At 28.5% G+C, this 22,474-nt stretch overlaps 1 protein-coding gene across 1 annotated transcript in view; it reads left to right on the top strand.

The window, feature by feature from the left end:
* LOC142331969 (nose resistant to fluoxetine protein 6-like) overlaps positions 1-22,474 on the top strand; it is a 51,576-nt gene that overhangs the window by 17,652 nt on the left and 11,450 nt on the right. The window contains exons 5-10 of the mRNA XM_075378018.1: positions 1,872-1,969; positions 9,640-9,830; positions 13,436-13,593; positions 14,945-15,110; positions 16,601-16,794; positions 20,694-20,835. Coding sequence (XP_075234133.1) covers positions 1,872-1,969; positions 9,640-9,830; positions 13,436-13,593; positions 14,945-15,110; positions 16,601-16,794; positions 20,694-20,835 — 949 coding nt within the window. The remainder of the gene's footprint in view (positions 1-1,871; positions 1,970-9,639; positions 9,831-13,435; positions 13,594-14,944; positions 15,111-16,600; positions 16,795-20,693; positions 20,836-22,474) is intronic.

The following is a 22,474-nucleotide window of genomic DNA, read 5'->3' as shown; positions in this document are numbered from 1 at the left end:
ATATTATGTGATGTGGATAGGATAATTTAAATTAAAAAAAGAACACAAAACCTTTCATCTACAGTGGAAAGTTTAAATATACATAAGTGGCAGTCATTGTGCTTAAGCGCATTAATGTTCCCAAAATATAGAATTAAGTTTGATTTTTATGATTTGAATGAAATTTTGAAGTAACTGTATTAATGTACTTATACTGACTGTATTCAGTTAGCTTGTAGAGTTAAGAGTAAACAAATGTTGTATTTGTGTTAGTAATTTCATCATGTTTCTGCTGAATCGCATCCCTTGTATCAGTGATGATTCACAACACAACCGATTTGTATACAACACCATAATCATTTTTCATATTAGTCAACATGTAATTAATTAGTCATTCATGTAATCAATCGTTTATAAATTCATAATATTAGGTCTTTCAATTCTATAAAACCCTTGATCTTTTCATATGATCAATCTTTTGTTCTCATGTTCAGTTTTTGTGTTTATGTTACTTATTTTATTACTCTAATATTATTTAAAGTTAATATAATACCGATAATGTAATTTTATTAAGTTTACTGGAACGAGAGTGTAGTGTATAGTCTAGATTTGTGTCTGTACGTCTTGAATTAGACTATTATTTTGACACTATGTCTGATACCAGTTTAGCTGATAATAGTGCACAATTATTGATATCCCCTCCAAAAAAAAAGGCCATGAAAAAGCCCTTAAGTCGTGTGGAAAAACACATCATTTTAAATGCTTAAAAAAGCAAATTACAGAGTTATCTTATGGCGTTGATTTCAGACGTCATTAATAAAACTGCTAACGTAAGTGGAAGTGTGCTGCTTCACTATACAATGTGATTCGTGAGTATAAATCTACTAATGAATTACAACAGTCTCTTAAGAAAACAAAACTCCTGCAGGTCACTTGAAGAAAAAGTTGACAGTTTTGATAAAAACGTGATTTGTAAAAAAGTATTTGAATTTTATTTATTGAGAAATAGTTCAGCGATGTGTTACCTCCTCTGAAAGATAATTCAGTTATTGTCTTAGACAGCAGTCATTATAATTCATGTAAAATGGAAAAATTCCAGCCGTATCTTCAAAAAAAAAATGATATCGAAATGTGGCTTAGTTCAAAAGGAGTGATTTTTAAGAGGATGAATTTAAGGTCCAATTATTGTAAAGGGTTTTGCGTATTAAAAGTAATTTTAATGTGTCTAAAACTGATGAGTTAACAAGATGCAGTGGTAAAACTGTACTTCAATTACCTCCCTATCGTTGTGTACTCAACCTGATTGAGTTAATTTGGACACAAGTCAAACTTTACATAACATCAGAAAATACTGCTTTTAAAATATATGATATTAAAAATTTATGCTTAAAAGCTATCAATAAAACAAGCCAGCAGGAATGAAAAAATGATTTAAAACATGTAATGGATACTATTGAACCAAATTATTGGGAATTTGATATATAATAGAAAACAAAATTGAGCCTCTTATACTGACAGCATTACGAATTTCTTGTAATCAGATGACGAAAACTGAATTGAATTTATTATTTGTTTATTATCATAGAAATTTAACCTAAGATATTGGTGAAATTTTACTGTTTGTGAACGATTGGCAGTTCCATTACTCTTAAAATCTCAAATAAAATGTTTTAATTTATTTAAATTTAAAATATATTAATAGTTTGAAATATAATAGCACGTGGTTACTGAATATTAGCATCTTGTAGTTTCTTTTATACGCATCGGGATTTACAGGAGATAAATGCTCATATGCACAGTTTGTTTACTTGAACTCTATAAGCTAACTGAATAGGATATAGTTATATTTTTTAAATATAATGTATTTGTTGCATATGACAATATTGTTTTAGGTTATTTATTCTTTTCATGATAGTGTTGGTGGTGAACTTTTCAGTTATTGATATACTATTTTATAGAAATTCTAAGTGGGAGAAACTTGAGAAAAAAGGTAAATATTAATCTTATAAATTTATGAAACTAATTTGAAATTTTTAAATTAAATTTATATTTTTCATGATACTCATCACCAAGAATAACAGTTCCCAGTTAGAAGACATCTATGGCAGCAGAATGTGTTATAAGTCAATCTGTATAAGACATGTTTTATGAATATTAAAAAGATTTTTTAATGAAATGATATTACAAATTTGAGTTTTTAAATAATATATACTAAATAAGCCAGTATTTTATGTGACTTGTCTAAATTTGTACTTTAATGAAGATGAATTATTTAAAACTGGCCTACTGCAAAATTCTGCATCTGCACAACCACTTCTTGCACAAAGAAGGACTTACAGGCTTTGTAGTAGGTTTCTTCATTAATTTAATTTTTCTTATAGATTTTTGGAACGAGATAGAAAAAAGCCTACTCCAAAAAGTTCTAATACTCATGTTTCTTTTTACAAGTTCGTAGCATTAGTACTTATAAAAGATGGTGGAAGTGAACTTTCCGTAAGTCAATGAAATTATGTTACAATCTTGTTGAAATACCCTCACAAAGTGGTAGTAAGTGGTGTCAATATTGCTTAGAATATTTACTGTTAGTTCATTCATAAAATTCAGAAATTTCTTTTTTGTGAACTGATTTCCAAACAGTTGAAAACATGCTTTATTATTGTTCTGTTCCTAGTTTGAGCCAGGTAGTGCTGCGCTCTAGTATCTATTAGTGCTGGCCTGCAAGTCAGTTTTACACTTTCATTCGAGCGAACAATCCCGTCCGGCGCGGTCATGCGTTCTCTTAGTCTAATGTAACTTGTTTTGTATAGTATTTTAAGTGTGTCTAATGTGACAAAATTAAATTCAACTATCCTAGAAGAACATGGTTTCATCATTTCATCGGAATATCAATACAGTCCATACTAGCTCTAAAGACTTAACAATTATATACATAATACAAGGCTGCATGTAATTCCCTATCACCAATTTTTTTGAGATGCTAGTAACAGTAATTTGGATGACTGTTCTGTTTGTTTTCTGTTTATTTTTCTGATATATAAATAATATATCTTTAAATATAGATTTAAATATATAAGTTTACATTTTTGGATGGGTATCAGTTAGCAGAAACCAGTTTCAGTTAGTGAAGCACTAGAAATGAGGTGGACTCTATAATCAGATATTTCTTCATTAAGCCAAGTTGCTTGTATTCTGGACTGTTTATTTATTATGTGAATTTTTATTGTATACAGGTTATCACAATAAATTTCACAAATTAATTCTATAAAATTCATTTATTGAAAAAAGTAATATAATTACAAATTGCAGCTTTCAAAATACTCCCCTGAGCTGTAATGCATTTCTCCATTTACCTTTTCTAGCTTTTGAAATGCTTTTGAAATTTTTCCTCTGTTACTCATGACAGCACCTCTGATGTTATCTCTTTAATGGCCTCCAGAGTCTGAAAATGATGCCCTTTCAATTTTTCTTTAATTGTTGGAAATAAAAAAATTAAAGGAGACAAAATCCAGTGAGTAGGGGAGGTTGTTCAAGGACCAGGTAGGTATTTTGGCTAAAAACTGCTCGACAATGATGACTATCGAGAGAATACATTGTCGTAGTGAAGCATCCACGAATGGTCTTGCCACAAATGGGTCTCTTTCTGTGAACTCTTTCATGCAGATGTTTCATTACTTCCAGGTAATAAGCAGAATTCCACATGAGTCTGTGAAGCACATGAGTCTATAACTCATGGAGTATAATACACATGAATCTAAAAAACCATCATCATTAAAATAAAATGAGTCCACAAACTTTATTGTCATAGCTTGTACATCATTCCACATATTATATTTATTATTAACTATTTTTTTTTTTTTTAATTGGCACCGGCCTGTTAAGGATCACTATACACAGTTTCACTTATTGGCATTGCTTTTCTTTGTTCCAAGTATTTTTTAATTCTGCATGAGTGTTCTTCTCATCTTCGCTGGGTCAATTCATTGTTATCTTCTAAAATCCTTCACATATTTTGAGTTTATGTCTGAACTTGTCTCTGTGATTTCATGTGTTTCTATCTTAGTATCTTTTTAATCTATTGACTTGTGCTTTTTTTGTTCTTTGAACCATTTGGTAGTTGTCTTTTTGTTGTTTAATTATAAAAAATTTCTTTGGTTAGTCTGTTTTCACTCAATCTCATTAAGTGTCTGTAGAGGGTAAGTCAGCATTTTCTATTCACCTTTAGTAATTTGTCTAACTTCCATAATTTTTTTTTAGTTTCCAACCAACTTCTGTTTTTTGGGTACTGGTATTTTTCTTTCTATGTTTCCAATTTTTTTTATTTTTACTCATTTAACGTTGTGCATTCCCTATTCTTGAGATTTTTTTCTCATTTTTTTGAACATCATTTTGTTTAGAATTAAATTCTCTACAAGCTTTATGTGTTTATTACCCATTTAACAAAGTCATTTTACATCAAACTAAAAACCAGCTTTTTACCCTAATTTATTGATTTTCACCCCAAATTTCTCAACAAATACTGCAGAAATGGTACTGGGATCTATTTTATTTGATTTTTTAGGTCAAAAACCATAAGAAGTCACTAATTTTGCACCTTAATTAACTTCCTAAAAATTCTACTTCAACCTCATTTCACCAGCATAGATGAAATTCGAGCGAAGTCTTTCACTAGCCGTAACTCGCAAATGAAGAATTTTAGGACATATGTTATGTGAACTTTTTCCATTATTTTCACAAGTAGAATAGGTTATTATATATATATATATTTTAATCCTATTAATATAAACTACCTAGTACAAAATACTGAGATAAGATATCTTACTTTAATTTTACTATGAAAGTTCTTTTGCAGGATCCTACATTCTCAGTCATAATTGAGATATTTGACTGAGTATTAAAAAACTAAAATATTTCAATCATGACTGAGGATGTGGGATCCCACAAAAATACTTAAGGTATATCTTATTTCAGTATACTGTATTAGGTGATTTAGGTGGTTTATATTAATAAAATTAAAAATATAATTGAACAGTACAAAGGAATAATATGAGTTCAAAGGTTTGTGTGTGTGTGTGTGCGCGCGCATGTGTGTATTTTATATATGAAAATTATTTCAAATTTTGTTTGACATAATTCTTTCTCCTTGAGATTTTTTACTAAAAAAAATTTCAATATATCTTAATAAATATATTTAAATAAAGTATATCCTCAAACAAGTAAATTACAAAAAAAAATTAAGTGAGTGGAAAAAAGTACCATTTAAAATTTCAAAAAAAATTTATGAAACTTATATAAAATTCACTTCTCTTTATTTTTATTTTAAACTTTCTTTCTCAACTATTAAATCATAAAATATCAGTTTTATCTCAAAATGAGGAGGAAAAGAATTAATGGTACTTATCAGAAATGAAAATGAGAATGTCTAGTAGCTAGAGGGATCCATAGGTAGTGTCAAATATTTCATCTAAGAGATATAAGCAGTAAATACATAGCAGTGAGATATATCATACTGCTATGACATGACAAGTTAATCATGTGATAACTTGAAAGAATCTTATTAATTGGTATATTACATTAAAATACATTCACTCTGCTAGTATTGTTGTACTAGGTTTTGATATTCATGTGTTATGCTGTGCAAACAGAATACTAAATGGAAGTCAAAATAATAGACAAAAATTAAATAGTGGTTTTCTGTAAGTTTTTTATAAAATACAAAGGTAATATGTATATAAAATACTTGCACCTTAGTAACTTATGTAAATTACTTTAATTATTTGTACAGTTTACAAACAGAACATGCTTTATTAACTTAATTAACTCGACAATCTATAAAAGTTTTAAACTTTCTACAAAATCATAATATTTTGAAAATAATTTAACAAATTTTTATAAACTAAATACTTAAATAAAATTCATTCTAATTTTAAATCTTAAAACCATGCAGCTGTCTCTTATAGAATCTTGTTTAGCCAGTACCTCAGATTATTACTTCATGTTCACTTTTTAAGCCTTTACATTTCCTGCTCACTCAGTTATGGAATTTCCTGGAAAATTTACACCTAAAATCTTCATCAAAGTTCAATAAATCACAGAGGTAAAAGAAATCTCAGACTGGCTCAGCAGTTCTTTATTAGACCGGCGATTCTGGTCCAGTGGCAGATGTTTTAGTAAACATCAATTCCTATGCGTGCGCACAGACACACACAAGGATTTATGTGTAAAAATTACAATTTTATGTCATGTAAATTGAAGAGCTTAGATAATCTGTGAGCTTTGGCTAAAATGAGCTTGAATGTCAAAGATTTTATTTGATGCAGGGAAACTCTATAAGCACCATCCTTTGCCACCAAATTCTTTATGTACAAAGGCAATAGGTTTACTACATTAAAAAATCTGTATGTAACATCTCTCTATATTTCAAAACAAAGAAAAATGGATATAAATGACAGGCTGTTTAGCTTACATAGTATTAAGTTTTATCTATGTGTACATTTAGTGTTCATAACTACACCTTATATGGGTCCCATTTGTAAGTTTTTACTTTATGGTTATATGAAAAAAATAATTCATAAAATATCTTTACAAAGTTTTTTCATTCTCTGTTTTCATGTACCTCATTTTAGAGAGGTTATTCTCAACCGTTTTAGCTCCTTGACCTCCAAAAATAAAAAAAATATATATTGAATATTTTGTGACCCCCCCCTCCCCTGCAACCCAATGAAACATAGCTGAAACTATATTTAGCTGCTTTGACAGCAATGGGTATGAACATGCATGAATGAAGTGTAAAGATTTGAGCAATCTATAGGTTTCAACTTCATGTGTGTATTCTTGTAATTTGGTCTGCTTGCATGATATTTGTTCTGAGAACATCATGTTCGAACATGATGCGTTTGAATGTCATGGTCTCAGTAGTATAAAAGGGGTGTAAGGGATTGCATTATGTCAGTTTAGTGTTGAATGAGAAGTGTGTGCATGTGGTGCCTTTATTTAAGTTTTTAAAGCAGAGTTTCATTTAAAATAATGACTTAGGTATCATTTTTTAGTGTATAGTCAAATGCTGTAACTTTTTACTTTTATGCAAAATCGATAAATTTGTGAAAAAACAAAGTGAGTCATCTACATCCAGAATATATTGATAAAAAGACAAGATTTTACATTGAAAATTATTTAAATTATGATTTTACCTTTTTGGATGGAAAACTACAGTGTGTTTTTTACTTTTATGTCCTCTCCAATGAAAGCATGAAGCCATCAAAATTAATTCAAAACTTGGAAACTAAACATCCAGATCATAATTGGAATTTTCAAAAGAAAATTACATTATTTGAGAAATCAACAAGCTTCTATTTGTAAATCAAGCCCTACTGATAAAAGTACACTTGAAGCATCTTATCTTGTTGCATTAAGAAGATGTACAAATCCCATACAATTGCAGAAAATCTTATATTGCTTGCTGCAATATGGTCAGTTAATTAATTACTGCTGATATGGTCAGTGTTTTAATAGGTGTGGAAGAAGCAAAAAAATGAAAAAATCCCACTTTCTAATGATACAGTATCAAGGCGAATCAATGACATGACTGCTGATGATCACAATCATATAATTCAGCAAGTGAGTTCTAGTGATGTTTTTTGTATTCAGTTTGATAAATCAACAGATGTGGCAGATATTTCTCATTTCTTATCTTTTATGAGATGTGAATGCAATAAAGACAGATTAATCAAAGAAAATATGTTGTTTTGCAAATCAGTACCTGATCATGCAACAGGACAATGTCTTTCTGATGTTTTTTATGAAGCTACTAAAATCTATAATATAGATTGCACAAAATGAATTGTAGTATGTAGTGATGGTGCAAAGGCTATAACAGGAAAGAACGTGGATTTCTGAAAAAAATTAAAAGATCATCTTATACCAAGGGTGGAATGGACGCACTGCTTCCTTCACAGACATGCTCTTGCCACAAAAAATATGCCGGAAAATCACAATCAAATTCTTTTTAAAGCTGTAAAAATTGATAATTCTATTAAAAGTTGACGGTTACAGAATAGGTTGTTTGTTAACTCTGTGATGAAATGGGCGAAAAGTAAAAAATCTTGTTTTCCATACAGAAGTCAGATGGCTATTACAAGGGTAAGTGTTAACCCAGACCCATCATTGGAATTATGAGATGAATTAATAATATTTTTCTAGGATAAACAAATGCCATTCTCAGTGTTTTTACAGAATAGTAAGTATATGTTGCTGTAGGCTTACTTAGCTAATATATTTTTACTTTTAAATGATTTGAATGTGAATTTACAAGGATGTGATAAAAACATTTTATTAATGATAAACAAAGTCCTTGCCTTCATTAAAAACCTTCATATCTAGATTATTTATCTTCAAAGCAAAAATTTTTATATGTTTCCACTCACTTCCAATTATATTGAGAAAAATTTGGACAAAGACTAATATACACCTCACTTTGGATAGAATGAAGATATGTTTGCGTTAGCTAAAAATTCAACTGCTGGAGTATTTCCTAGAAGATAAAAATGATTTCTCAAAGAGATGGGTCCTGAATCCATTTAGTGAAAATGTTGTTGCAACTGCTAAGTTGCCAGTTGAGATTCACAAGCTCATCGAAATGTCTGCCAGTAATGTTTTACAACTACAATTCATATCTGAAGATTTAGATATATTTTGGCTTGCTCGTCAAAGTGAATATGCAAATTAAGTCACAGAAGCATTGAAAATATTAATCCCTTTTGCCATTTCTTACATCTGTGAATAGAGTTTGTCATCTATGTTAGCGTTAAAAACTAAATATAGGAATCATCTTTTATCATTTGAAAACAATTTGCTTTTATGTGTTTCTAACATAGATCCACACATGAAGAAACTTTTAAATGAAAAACAAACTCGACGATCTCATTAATTTGTTTTCTTTACATGTGAACTTATAAATGTAAGTAAAATGTTTAATAAATGATTTTTTTTTCTCATAAAATGATTTCATTATAATTTTCATGTAAAGTTGTAGGCTAATTTTGCGATCCCTCTTTCAAATCACCATGAATTACAGGTTGAGAAACATTTTTATAGAGTATGATTTTGCTGTAGAGATTTACTGTTAAAAAAGTATTGGGCTCTATTTATCTACGTAAAAAAAAGTAATGTAAGTTGAAGGAGGTTTTGTCTCGGTCAATAACTATTTTATAATCTGTAATAAATTTAGACTAAATAAAGTTCATTCTTTTCATTAGAAAAAAACTCTTCATACATAAACTCAGATCATATACCATCATATAATAGCTATTTTTCAGAATTATAGTAATAATAACCTATTAATATAACCAGTGATTAGGTTTTGTAACATGTAGAAAATATATTTATTATATGATAAACTATAGTTTTTGGTTAAACCTAGACAAGGATGCTGCTGTCATTCTGTTTACAAAATGGTGTAAACTCTCTCTCTCTCTCTCCCCATTATTCTGCTTTATTTTTTAAGCTTAATCTTTGTTGGAAAATATAAAGCTGTATTTCTAGAGTACCGTTATTTATTTAATCTGTTAATTTTAGAATTAATATTCTACGTTATTTTTAATACAAGAATTTGTATTAATTTCTTAATTTTTATTTATCAATTTATTTTAATTTTTTGTTTTTTAGGTAAATTTACATTAGTAATGTTATCATTTTCGATTTATGAGACATTTTCAAATCTAAAAAAGCCTGATAGTTTTGTTGATTTATCTATAATTAATGGAATGAGAACATACACTACATTACTTGTAATGCTTGGCCATCGTTTTATGTTTACATATGGAAGTCCATTTCACAATCCTGAATTTTTAGAACATGTAAGTTGTCTTTTGCTTTTTTATTACATTTACTTTGGTAAGTATATTCATTTATATAACATACTGAACTGCTGAAGAAATTAACTTGTAATGATTTTATGTTGATTTAATTTATAAATTGAAAAGTTTGGAGTAACTGAAAGTATATTAAATATATATAATTTTTATTATCATTATTTTTCTTTCAATTTTATCACTGTATTCTTGTATTGTATTTATGGTTCTTGGTTAAATAACCATAATCTGTGTGTATCTATAATCTTCTCACTAGTTTGAATTTTTAGTACTACAAGACTTGCATCTTGTAATTAATTTTGTAATCCACTAGAAAATCTACACTTGACCATTTTTCAATAAATGATTAGTTTATTATTTTAGTCACTGAAAATAATTGGATGCTAACCTCCAATACAGTTATTACTATAGCGGGTACCTAGTTTCACAAGATTATAAAATAAATGTTTACTTTTATTATTTTACTTATATTTTATATTATTGTTTGGTTATACATCTATTAAGCTTATGTTTTAAGAATTTATTACCATAAATAATTTTATTTTCTCTTGTAATCTGTTTATATTTCGTGAAATAAAGATTATTATTATTATATTTTAATAGTAAAAAATTTATTAATTATAAATAATGATATATTATGTTTCTATTCTACCATTTTGGTACTATTATTTTTTATTGATGGTATAGAATTCTATGGATACATTTCTGCCTATCAAGAGATTGAGAATTTTTTTTAAATTTGCTTCATGTAACTGCTATTAGAAATCAAGTAATTTCCCGCTAGACACGATATACTGAATGTAGTCAGTCATTCTTGTATTAAATTTTGCACAATTTTACAAATTATTAGTCATTTTACTCCGTAATTGTAGTTAGTTAAAGGTATAAATATTTAAAAAACTATAATGTGCATGGACAGTAATCTAAATATCGTTATTCAGCAAAATAATACTTCACTTTCAATAGTTATAGAAATATGATATTGCCGTTTGATATTTATGATATATTTTCTTTTGACAGCTAAATATTCTTATAATCGATTGTTTTTTTTTTGTTTGTAATTTGTCTACTGAAAATTAAGTGAAATACCAGTTGAGCAACGTAATACTAAACCAAGCTGGCAAAAACTGCAGTTATTTGATAAGTTAATATTTGCAGTTAATATTGATACTATTAGTGTCACTACTGTTTATGTGTTGCTACTCTCATCTTCTGATTTTAATTATAAACTGTTGTGTATTGCTTCAATGCAGTATAGTTTCATCCTTTATAGTTATGTTTTTCTAAAATGCCTAATTGATCAAGGAAAGGGTTGCTATTGTAGAAGCTTGTGCATTCAGTTAAGATAATAGACAAATCAAGATATGACAACAACATTTTGCATCAGATGGTTCTCAATATGATCTCTCAAGCTCAAAAATACATTGCTACTCAGAGCACTCACTTTGAATATTTTGTAAAAATATGTAAACTAATGTAACTACAGAATTTACATTTTCATGTTATTCATAAAATATTACATGTCGCAACTGTGTTTAGTCTGTAGTGATTTAGTTTTAAGTTGCTCACCCGGTTTGATTTCAGTTTTATTATTGCTAAAGATGATATTTGTGATGTGCTTAAAAACAATGTTGCTAATGCTCAGATACAACACAGCTTAAGTTCCAGTACTAATTAATTAATACTTTTCTGTGGATAAGTGATCTTTTTATTTCTACTAATTACTGCAATTTCTACATTTCAAATAAATGAATATCAAATTAACATTTTAATAATTTAAGTAGAAAAATAATCATATCTTGGCTGTTGAGCATGTACTACCAACCAAACAGAAAGGATTTAGAAAAATACTTAACCACTTTTCGTTGTGTGAGAAATGTTTCTTGGTAATTTTTCAAGTATGAAAAAGATTGATGTAGTTAAAGAGAAAATTTTAGTTCATCTTTCATTCTGCAGTTTCTTCTGAATAATAAAAATGTAGGAGTTAAGTATTGAAATTTTATTTTTTAGCAGTTACATGAAAAGATAAATTTTACTTTGGTTCACATATTAGGTGGTCATAAATCTTGTTATACCATTCTGAACCCTTCTAACATTTTTTTTATCAATTTTTGATTTTCCTCATGATTGTGTTTTCTGTCACTCCCCCCATTGCCGAGTGATAGTATCTTGGCCTTTCATCCAGATGCTCCAGGTTTGAATCCCAGTCAAGCATGTAATTTTTCATATGCTACAAAATTCCATTTCCATATTCCATGCACAAGCTACAAGCTTATGTAGTGATATTATCAAGCAAAAAGAGGATTAAAAAATCGAGAATTAAGTGTACTTCATATTTGATAAGAAAACTAATACACATAAAATATTATTTATATTGTTAAACAGGTAGACATTGTGTTCTTTTCCCTCGTTTTTTTGGCCTCGCTTGAATTGTCTGGTCTCTGTTGATGCAAGTATTACATTTTACCTCTTCTTATATCCGTAGGTTGTAACATCTGTTGGATATACCTAAAACCAAATATGATAATTTGTACTAATATGTATTTTTATTAATGTACATACTTATACTCTTAAATTATGTTTAGTAAGTTTGTAAAATAAATAGTTCCATTAAAAATAAGATTTATTGCAGTCAATTACTGAAAAATAGTTAATAAATGTGTTAGAATTTTTTTTAAAACTGTTTGTTATTGAATAATTGTTAATTGTTCAATAATTTTATAATTGTTAATAACTGTTTAGTTATTTTGAAATGTAGTAAAATATATTTTTGTAAACATATTAAATAAGATGACTGAAACACAAACTGTAAGCAGGTACCTTAACTATTAATGCTGGATTAAAGTAACAGTTATGAAAATTCAGTCTGAGACTTGCTGCTTGGTGAGTTCTTTTAAGAACATACTACAATAATATATATATATTTTTTTTTAAATCGGATTATTGAAAAATTATAAAACATTACTATAATAAAAATAATACCTTTTAAAATACATAATTATAAAAAATTAGAATTGTAAGTTTTGTTATTTATGTTAAAAGAATTTGTTTGAGAATAATTGTTAAATTTACAATTTGGAGATTTAAAAGAGCAAACTGTATGATACATTGTAATCATTAATGATTTGTTAGAAGTATTTTTGCTTAGAAAGATGTTTTAGTTGGGCTCATTTTTAAGAAACAGATAATTGAAAAAAAACCAAATAAATAAACAATATTTTAAAATATATAGATCCAAAACTTTAAGAAAATAATAACAAAAGAAAAAGAAAGTAGCGGATTTAATAACACAATATAAGTTGTAAGTTAGTAGTGACTTAAGATTATTATTCTAATAAAGAGTTATTGCATTTCCTTTGCAAAAGATTGAAAATTATAACAAAAAAAATCTTGTATTATAAATGGACTCATTCTGAGCGCTGTGCTAAATCAAGAAATCAGTCCAGTTTTGGATTCCATCATAGATGATAAAAACAGACTTTATGTAGACAGTGAGAGAAGTCAGTATGTTTTTATTGATTTCATTGTTTCCTTTTTTTCCTGGTGTATTTTTAATAGATAATTCAATTTTTTCTTCTCTTTTGTTACAGAGGTACAGAAGTTTTGATGAGATCATTGTACTCAACGGATTCTTAATAGTGGATACATTTTTTGTAATAAGTGGATTTCTCACATGCTATTTAATTCTTAATGATTTAAAAACTAATACTTTCAATTTATTAATTATTTATTTACATAGATTGTTGCGGTAAGAAAGAATTTTTAAAATTAATTTAATAATTGTGCTCTGATTCTGTTTGTTGTTTCATGCTTTCCAGCTCACCTTACCATCTGTGCTTGTAAAAGTTTTGGTAGTTATAATGATAGGTACTAGTTAGAATCATATGTTACATTCTGGATTGATTTTTTTTTTTTTGTCTTCAGTCATTTGACTGGTTTGATGCAGCTCTCCAAGATTCCCTATCTAGTGCTAGTCGTTTCATTTCAGTATACCCTCTACATCCTACATCCCCAACAATTTGTTTTACATTCTGGATTGATAGTGGACTAAATTCTAACTGATGGCATAAAGTAATGATTTAATATTACTATTTTTGTTAGGAAATAATGCATTATATATTCATATACTTTACTTCATTTAGCAGAGAAAACTGTAATAATTATTTATCTTTGTTGAATTCCATTCTAGAATTATTTTTTATAAGACCAGTTGTTCATTACTAAATATATTATTGTTAGAAAGTGTGTGTATGAATAGTTTATTTCTCTCTTTCTGTTTAACCTCTGGAACCACCGTAAGGTATTACTTCTAAGGATAAATGAGGATGATGTATGTGAATGTAAATGAAGTGTAGTCTTGTATAATCTCAGGTCAACCATTCCTAAACCAACCGGGTTGGTCTAGTGGTGAATGCGTCTTCCCAAATCAGCTGATTTGGAAGTCGAGAGATCCAGCGTTCAAGTCCTAGTAAAGCCAGTTATTTTTACACGGATTTGAATACTAGATCGTGGATACCGGTGTTCTTTGGTGGTTGGGTTTCAATTAACCACACATCTCAGGAATGGTCGAACTGAGAATGTACAAGACTACACTTCATTTATACTCATACATATCATCCTCATTCATCCTCTGAAGAATTATCTAAACGGTAGTTACCGGAGGCTAAACAGGAAAGAAAGAAGAAGTTCAACCATTCCTGAGATGTGCGGTTAATTGAAACACAACCACCATCTACATTCATTTTTAATTTTTCAATAGAAAGACTTTTTTAAAAGTACCTCTATCATTGTTTCTTTTATAAACTGCATATCTGTTGAAAATAAAAATGAAATATTAAATTTATCAACTATGTTAATTATTTTATTCTCTTGAAACATTAATGTTTAAAACATTGGTATTAGCAAAAAAAAAGTTATAAAAGTCATAACATGTGTTATATGATATTTATTATAATAAATTTTTTTTTTTCAAACACCTACGATGGTGTAAAATTTTAGTGTCTTTTGTTAAGAGGTTACATTAATTGTATTAATATTAATGTGATAGTAACATTTTTGTATGTATGTATGCATATTTTAAATTACATATTCTTTTTTAGGTTAACTCCTTCATATGCAATTGTTATTGCTATCTATGCTTATATCTTACCCTTATTGGGAGACGGTCCATTATGGTCTGTTAAGGTTGGTCTGGAAGCTGAAAGATGTCAAAATAACTGGTGGATGAATATATTATTTATTAATAATTACGGTAATGCAGATATTGTAAGTAATGAATGTTCTATTAAGTTATAACAAAACAGTTTGTCACTTTTTATATTTTTTTGACTTTTAATTATCTAAATTTTGCTATTATAATATTTGTTTGTAAGGTTGGGTAACAAAGACAAATGAATATACAGATGACAGCACTATTAACAATATCCTGGTCAGCTATTTTTCTCTTTTATTGAAATGATCAAATCCTAAATATCAATTCAGTTGGTTGTGTTGGCTGACTTGGTATGTGTTTGGCAGACTGTAAAAGAAGCTCTCAGTGATTTTTGTAAAATGAAAAAAGGAAGTTTGTTCACTCATCAAATTCTATTTTTTAAAGAGAAAATTGCTAATGAAAAAAACCTGCTATATGCAGTTCTTGGTGAGTCTGCACCATTATTTGTTCATTCATGAGTCAAGTTTAAATGTGGTCAAACGAACTATGAAAATGAACATGAACTCTATATTGGATGTCCAAATATACTGAAAAGAGATAGTGACAGAAATTGGTAAAATCATTTTACAAGACCACAAATTGAAAATAAAAAAAATTGATGAACTGGTAAGCATCTCATATGTGTGTGTTCACTACATCTGACATAAACATTTGGGTACAAAAAAGCTTTGTATGTGATAAGTTCACATTTGCTTACATTTTACATAAATGTTTTTCAGACTATATATCTGTGAGTTTAGAGGATTTCAAGCAAAATCAAATAACTTTTTTGCCATTTCATAACCATTGATGAAACTTGGGTTTATTACTATGTGTTTAAACCAAACAATCAGTCAAAACAATGAACAAGTGGCAAATTGATCCCAAAGAAGACAATGTCATTGCTCTCTGATTCTCTCTATTCTTGAGCCTAAACAAATTAATCAAAGAAAAAGCATTTTTTGTTACAATGAAATGGTCAGTGCTTTGAATTGATATTCTGAAGATTAGAAAAATAATTTTATAAATATGATATAATTGCCATCAAACATTATCAAATGTGTACTGAGCCAAAGGACCCTACAATGAAAACAAATATTCAACCAGACTGTTTTTTTCCGTTTTACTTAATAGCTAGAATAGCTATATTAAAAGTATGGAGGCCATACTATATGGGAAAGTACAGTGACCATGTCAAAAATGGTGTATCGAGTTTTTTTGTAAATCTTTATGTTTTAGGGTCCAACAAGTTCATATAGACCAAAAAAATAACATTTAATTTAATGTATTTAATTTTTTTAACTTCAAAAGTTTTATTTGTTACTTATAAATGGCAAAAAACTGTTTATAACAAATAAAAACCTTTGCAAATTATTGCATTTGAAAAAGCTGTGAAAGTTATTGTATTATAGCTGGGAAAGTCATGCAATACTTTGCCAGCTTTATTTATCATCTGACCAACTTCATACAGATTTATTTTATAAGAAATTGGTTAATAATTAATTACATAAAGGTTTATTGATATAAAACAGTCTCCTGTTTTATGTTTAACATTTTGTTTCAGTGTATGTTCCAGTCATGGTTCTTAACATGTGATATGCATTTTTTTTTATTTGGACCAATATTAGCATATTTACTTCATAAAAGGCCTAAATTGGGTATTGTTATTACATTAATGTTGTTATTAATCAGTATTATTATACCATTTCTGGTCATTTACACAAACAATTTGGATGGTGTTCTCAAACTTTACATGAGGTAAATTGTGTTTATTTAAATGCTCTAAATTTATTTTATATCTTTTCCATAAAAAAGGATGGTGCGTGGGTTTGTTTGTTTGTTGCGTGTGCTCACATTTTTATTGTAGCTGCTACTGGCGTAGAGTGGAGTGCACAAATGATTCATTTGTTTAAACGATTTATACTTTTATACTTCTCAAACTATTCATTCATTTGAACAATTTATACTTATTTATACAAACGATCTTTCTAAAATTTTATTTGTGTTTTGGGATAAAAAAGGAGAACACTGAGGTTAGAGCTGCGTTAAAAATCACAATTCAAGAAACAGCTAAAAATGTTCAGGATTTTTGTTGTTGTTAGTAGGCTAAATTCATGAATTTTATTTAGTTACAGTTGGCAAAAACATTTAACAAAATCATGTGTAGTGAAACAACAACCGTGTAACATTTTTGCAGCAGGCTGTAGGCCTGCCTTTTTTCTGGTAAAAATTATTTCCTCTGTGGATTAGATGCATTATTAAGTTTTGAAAGGATTGCAAATTCATCTTGTGTTGTAGGCCTAGTATGGTTTTCAATCAACAGTACCTGCCATATAAGAAATTGTTAGTATAATTGTGTAGCTAAGTATTAACTGCTGATTATAAAAATAAAGTCATCTGAGAAATTTTAAACATTTTAATACTGTCTATTACTTGATTTGTCATGCATAGTGAAAAAACTAAATATTTATATTCTATGAATCAAGAATAAATATTATTATACAGTTTATTTTTATATTGATTTAAAAGTATTATTCATTATTTTATACTTAATGGTTGCATAAAATTAAATAAAAACCATGTACTTTAGAAATAATATACTCTGTGTAATAATTAAAATTATTAATTAGATGGCATTGAGTAATTCATTAACTATCTAACTTCAGTAAAATTTCAATTCAGAAAAATACAATATTGAAAAAGATCTTTCAAAATATCAGCTGCAGAGTGGAAAAAGTACTGTAATAATCATGTAAGAGCAATTCACTACAAACTGCTTTTGTAAAATGCTGCTCATAAGACATTCTACCAGCTAATCATTTTCTTGGAAAAGTTGCTGTACATTGCTTACTTTAGCATGTAATATTTAATCAAATTTTTATTTACAGATATCAGATATTACAGCTATTTATTGGTGGGTTACGGGGAAACTGTTGATCAAAATCAACCCAAATTTCATTGGAAAATTAACAATGACTTTCAGTACTTAATAGGGCATATGTAACTTTCCTTTTTTTGGTTTCACTTAAGCAATTCTAGTAAGGTTAAAAATTTGACAATGAAAATGTAATTTTAATTTTTGTAGCTTAATAAAAAAATGGAAACAATGAATTCAAATAGCTCTCTGTTTGTCACATTTTTATCATATCAATTATTTATCATATTTGTTATTTATCCATATCATATCATTATCAATTATTTTATCACATCAATTTTTTTTATCAATTTTATCCTATATCTCTGTATATGATAAAATTGAAGATCTGGAAGTAACAATAAAAAAGAACTAAAATTCTATGGACTAATGATCCAAAAACCCAATAAGTCTAAACAAATAGATTTTTTATAAACTGTAGAGCTACAAAGGTGAAAGAAGCTATATTAACAGATGTAAGAAGCATTCAACATTTCAATATTACAGAAAAAGGCTGAATGGTTCAAAAGCATAGAAGAAAGATTTTTGATATATAGTCCTTGGTCCTTGCAGGCCTCTTAACAAAGAAAAAAAAATTGATTTGCATAGATTGATAGAAATCTGCTTTGAGGTAAGACTGTCTATGATTCTTTTATCATATTTTAGGTGAATTTATTTGAGTTCAACTTGTCAGCAAAGATGTAGCACAAGTAGTATAGTTTTGTTTTGGCAGAAAAAGAAAACTGGGAAATCAGATGTGTTATATTCAAAAACTATTTATTTGGAAAAGCTTGTTATTCAATTTCTACAAAAGACTGATGTCTTATTTTCAGGTTCTAATATGCTCACACGCTAGCATGCTCTGGAACTAGTAATAATGCTAATAAATTATAAAAAAGTATAAACATGATTTAATGAAAATTATTTAAAACGATAATAATAGTTTATGGTTTGTTGTTCAAAAAGTATACAGTTTTGAATAGATAATAATAGGTTAGAATACTAAAATTTTATTTAAAATATTCAAATTTTATTAGTAATATGAGAGCTGTTTTTATTTCAACCTCTGATCGTGTATCTAAGTAAACAAGAGATAGGCAGGAGCCAGGTCTGCGTGTTGTGTGATTGCGCTGCCCCTCCACCTTAATTTCTCCCATTGCCAGCTTCATTGCATCAGTCTGAGCCGAACTATAGGCAATTGAACACGGCTGTTATGATCAATGCTCCCGCCAAGTGTGATAAGTTTTCTGCAAACAGAAGGATGTAGCATTGCTAACATCCATCGCAGAATGAGCCTAGTGTATGGTGAAAACTTTATGAATGATAGTAGTGTACGGGAATGGTGTAGAAAATTTAAAGAAGGGTGAACAAACGTCCATAACGAAGGTAGGCAAGGCACAAGTCTGTTGCTACTGTACACCTGGCTGAGCATGTTAATGATTTTGTCCGCAAGAATGGAGGTTTACGATAAGAGAATTTTCTGAAGAAATCCTAGAAATTTCAAGGTCTTCTTGAATACCTAGGATACCGGAAAGTGTGCGCATGTTGGGTCCCAAAAACTTTGAGTGACAATCACAAAACACAGCAAATGGCAATAGCTTTAATGTTTCTCACATGTTACAATAATGCTGGGGAAGAGTTTATAAAGTCTAACGTTACTGGCGATGAGACTTGGATTTCAGAAACCAAAGAACAGTCTAAGCAGTGGATGCACATTTCTTCCCCAAACAAGCCATAAAAGTTCTATCAGACACTGAGCAACAGGAAAACAATGGTTACAATTTTTTTTAGGACCATAAAGGTGTCTTCTAGGTTGACTTTAAGGAGTAGAGGATAACAATAACAAAGGAAGTTTATTGTGAATCTTTACGTTGCCTCTGCAGAGCGATCCAGAACAAACAAAAAGGCATGCTCTCATTGGGCGTGGTTTTAATCCATGACAATGCACGACCGCACTATGCCAACATGACGCAAGACCTTTTCAAGTCATTCAAGTGGGAAGTTTTTGATCATCCTCCGCATTTTCACCTTTTTCAGGAATTGAAGGCACCGTTGGGTGGACAACACTTTGTCACCAACGAAGAACTTCAGGAGGCTGTCAAAACATACCTTACCTCACTGGCAGTAAACGTTTTTGAAGAGGGCATCAGAAAGCTGGTGTCACAATATAACAAATGCCTCAATTGTTTTGGTGATTATGTAGAAAATTAAGTTAGATACCGCTGAACTTTTAGTAATAAAATCATTTTGTTATGTCAATGTGTCTGTTTTTTACAGCTCATCAGAGGTTAAAAAAATAACTGCCCTTATATTTATCATCTCATTCATTATTATAAAATAAGCTAGTCTATTGCAATCTGTTGGTGGGTAATAAAACTATTGTTTTGAATATAATTTGGAAAAAAAAATGTATATAAACTAGCTGACCTGGCAATGCTTTGCTATTACTAGATTTGAGTATATATACATATATAGATTAAATGAACACAAATGAAAGTTTGGTACAACATTAACAAACTGAACATTACAGAACATCACAAAATTTAGCCTTTCCCTTTTTCTTACATTCATTTTTTTTCAAATATTCATGTTTATCTTTTTTATTTTGTGACAGAAATTTGTTTTTATTAATATTCTCTATGATTTTTTTAATAAAGATGTACATGTAATATTAACTCTTTATATATATATATATATATATATATATTTATGTATATTTTAACTTTTTTAATTTACTTTTCAGCGTTGTTGAAGATCCTATGACCAATGGTTATGTAAAAAATATATACATCAAAACTCACAATCGTGCAGGACCATATATTGTTGGAATACTAGCAGGATATTTATATTATATCCTTAAAAATAAAAATTTTAAATTTTCTGTTGTAAGTGTGTGTAGTCTACAGTAAAATTTAATTTATTTAATTGAAAATTTGGTCAATATAATTTATTAATTCTAATCATGGTAGATGTCATAGATGTGATATTATCATTCTTAATGGTTTTTTTTTATAACACAGATACTCATATGTTTTAACATAATCTGTTTTATTAAGATTAATATGTTTTATGAGTAGGAGTGGTTCATTTTTTCAGTACTTTTTTTAAATTGATGTTAAATAATTTCTGTTGAAGTTGGTAAATTATGTGAAATGCACAAATAAATAAGTTTTTAATCAATTTACCCATAAAACAAGATTATTTACGTTTACTAAACTATGTTTAGATTTAGATTTATTTAATTGTCATCAATAAAGATAAATAACCTTGACCACTGCTGTTGAAGTGTACAAAAAAAAATGGTATAAAGAGAGTAATGCATTTACATAGTGGGAAATTATGTGTGAAGAGGGAAAAGTAACTTAAAATGTAATACTTATATTTCCTGATGCAGTTTATTGGCGTACTTTGACAATTTAAGCTTGTTAAGAAATTTCCATAACAAGTACTTCAAAGATTGTTAATGGTCCTGTAGGAAGCAGTAAAAGAGAACGGAATGAAAATCAGTATAGGAAAACTAAAGCAATAGAAGTAAACAACAAAGAGAATTAAGTGGTAAGGACATGTTTGGGTGCAATGGTAACACAGGACTGGAAGAGTGAATAGAAGTAAAAGAAATGATGAAAATAGCAAAGAAAGCCTTCAGTAAGAGGGAATTGCTATTTACTAAAAGTCCAAAGTTAAGAAAGAGGATAACTGATTATTATACATGAGAATTTTTTTTTGGGAGTGAAACATAGATGCTGAAGATGGAGAGAGACTGGGTTGAAGCCTTTGAGATTTCGTTATGGATAAGGATGGAGAAAATAAGATGACAGATAAAGTGATGAATGAGTAAGTGATTAAAGAAGAAAGAGTTCTTGCATTAGAATTGAACAAAAAAAAGTGTTTGCACAGTGTGGTTGAAGGAAGTAGAATCTTGTCAATTGTATTGGAACAGTAATAGAAGTAAGAAAAAAAAAGTTTGAAGTTAGTAGATGAGGTGAAAATTGGAAATTGTGAACAGAAATGAATGGTGGTAACGGTGGCATAAGGAGACCTGCCATTAGGCAGAACACCTGATGATGAATTTGCAGGGAGTTAATTGAAAACACAACTTGCACGCCCTTTTGTCTTATACCAATTTGATGTTTCTTTCTCTCTACTTTCTATATGGAATTTTATTATATTAATTGCTGAAGGTTACATAATATCACAAGTTTTGCTGTGATAAAAAAATAATTGATTCAAAATCATTACTATTACTATTTATCTGGAATGTTTTCAATTCAAATGTTTTATTTTTTTAATTTTGCTTCCTGACTATATTTATTTTTTCTTATAATTTCTTTTCTGTCATAAATTCTGTTTCCTTTTACTTTTATTATAAACCATGTTCAGTTACATAATTGGTCTTAGATGGATTCTTTTATTCGCTTGTTTATTCATTATCACTAGAATTTTTAGTTTGTGATTTTCTTAGTAAAATAAAATGTCAAAACAAAGTAAATTATTTTCCAAACAAGAATAGCTTCTATAAAATAA

The sequence above is a fragment of the Lycorma delicatula genome, chromosome 11 (assembly GCF_047948215.1).
Source record: "Lycorma delicatula isolate Av1 chromosome 11, ASM4794821v1, whole genome shotgun sequence".
NCBI lineage: Eukaryota > Metazoa > Arthropoda > Insecta > Hemiptera > Fulgoridae > Lycorma > Lycorma delicatula.
The sequence above is the reverse complement of the archived record's forward strand: the minus strand, read 5'-3'. Positions and strand labels throughout refer to the sequence as shown.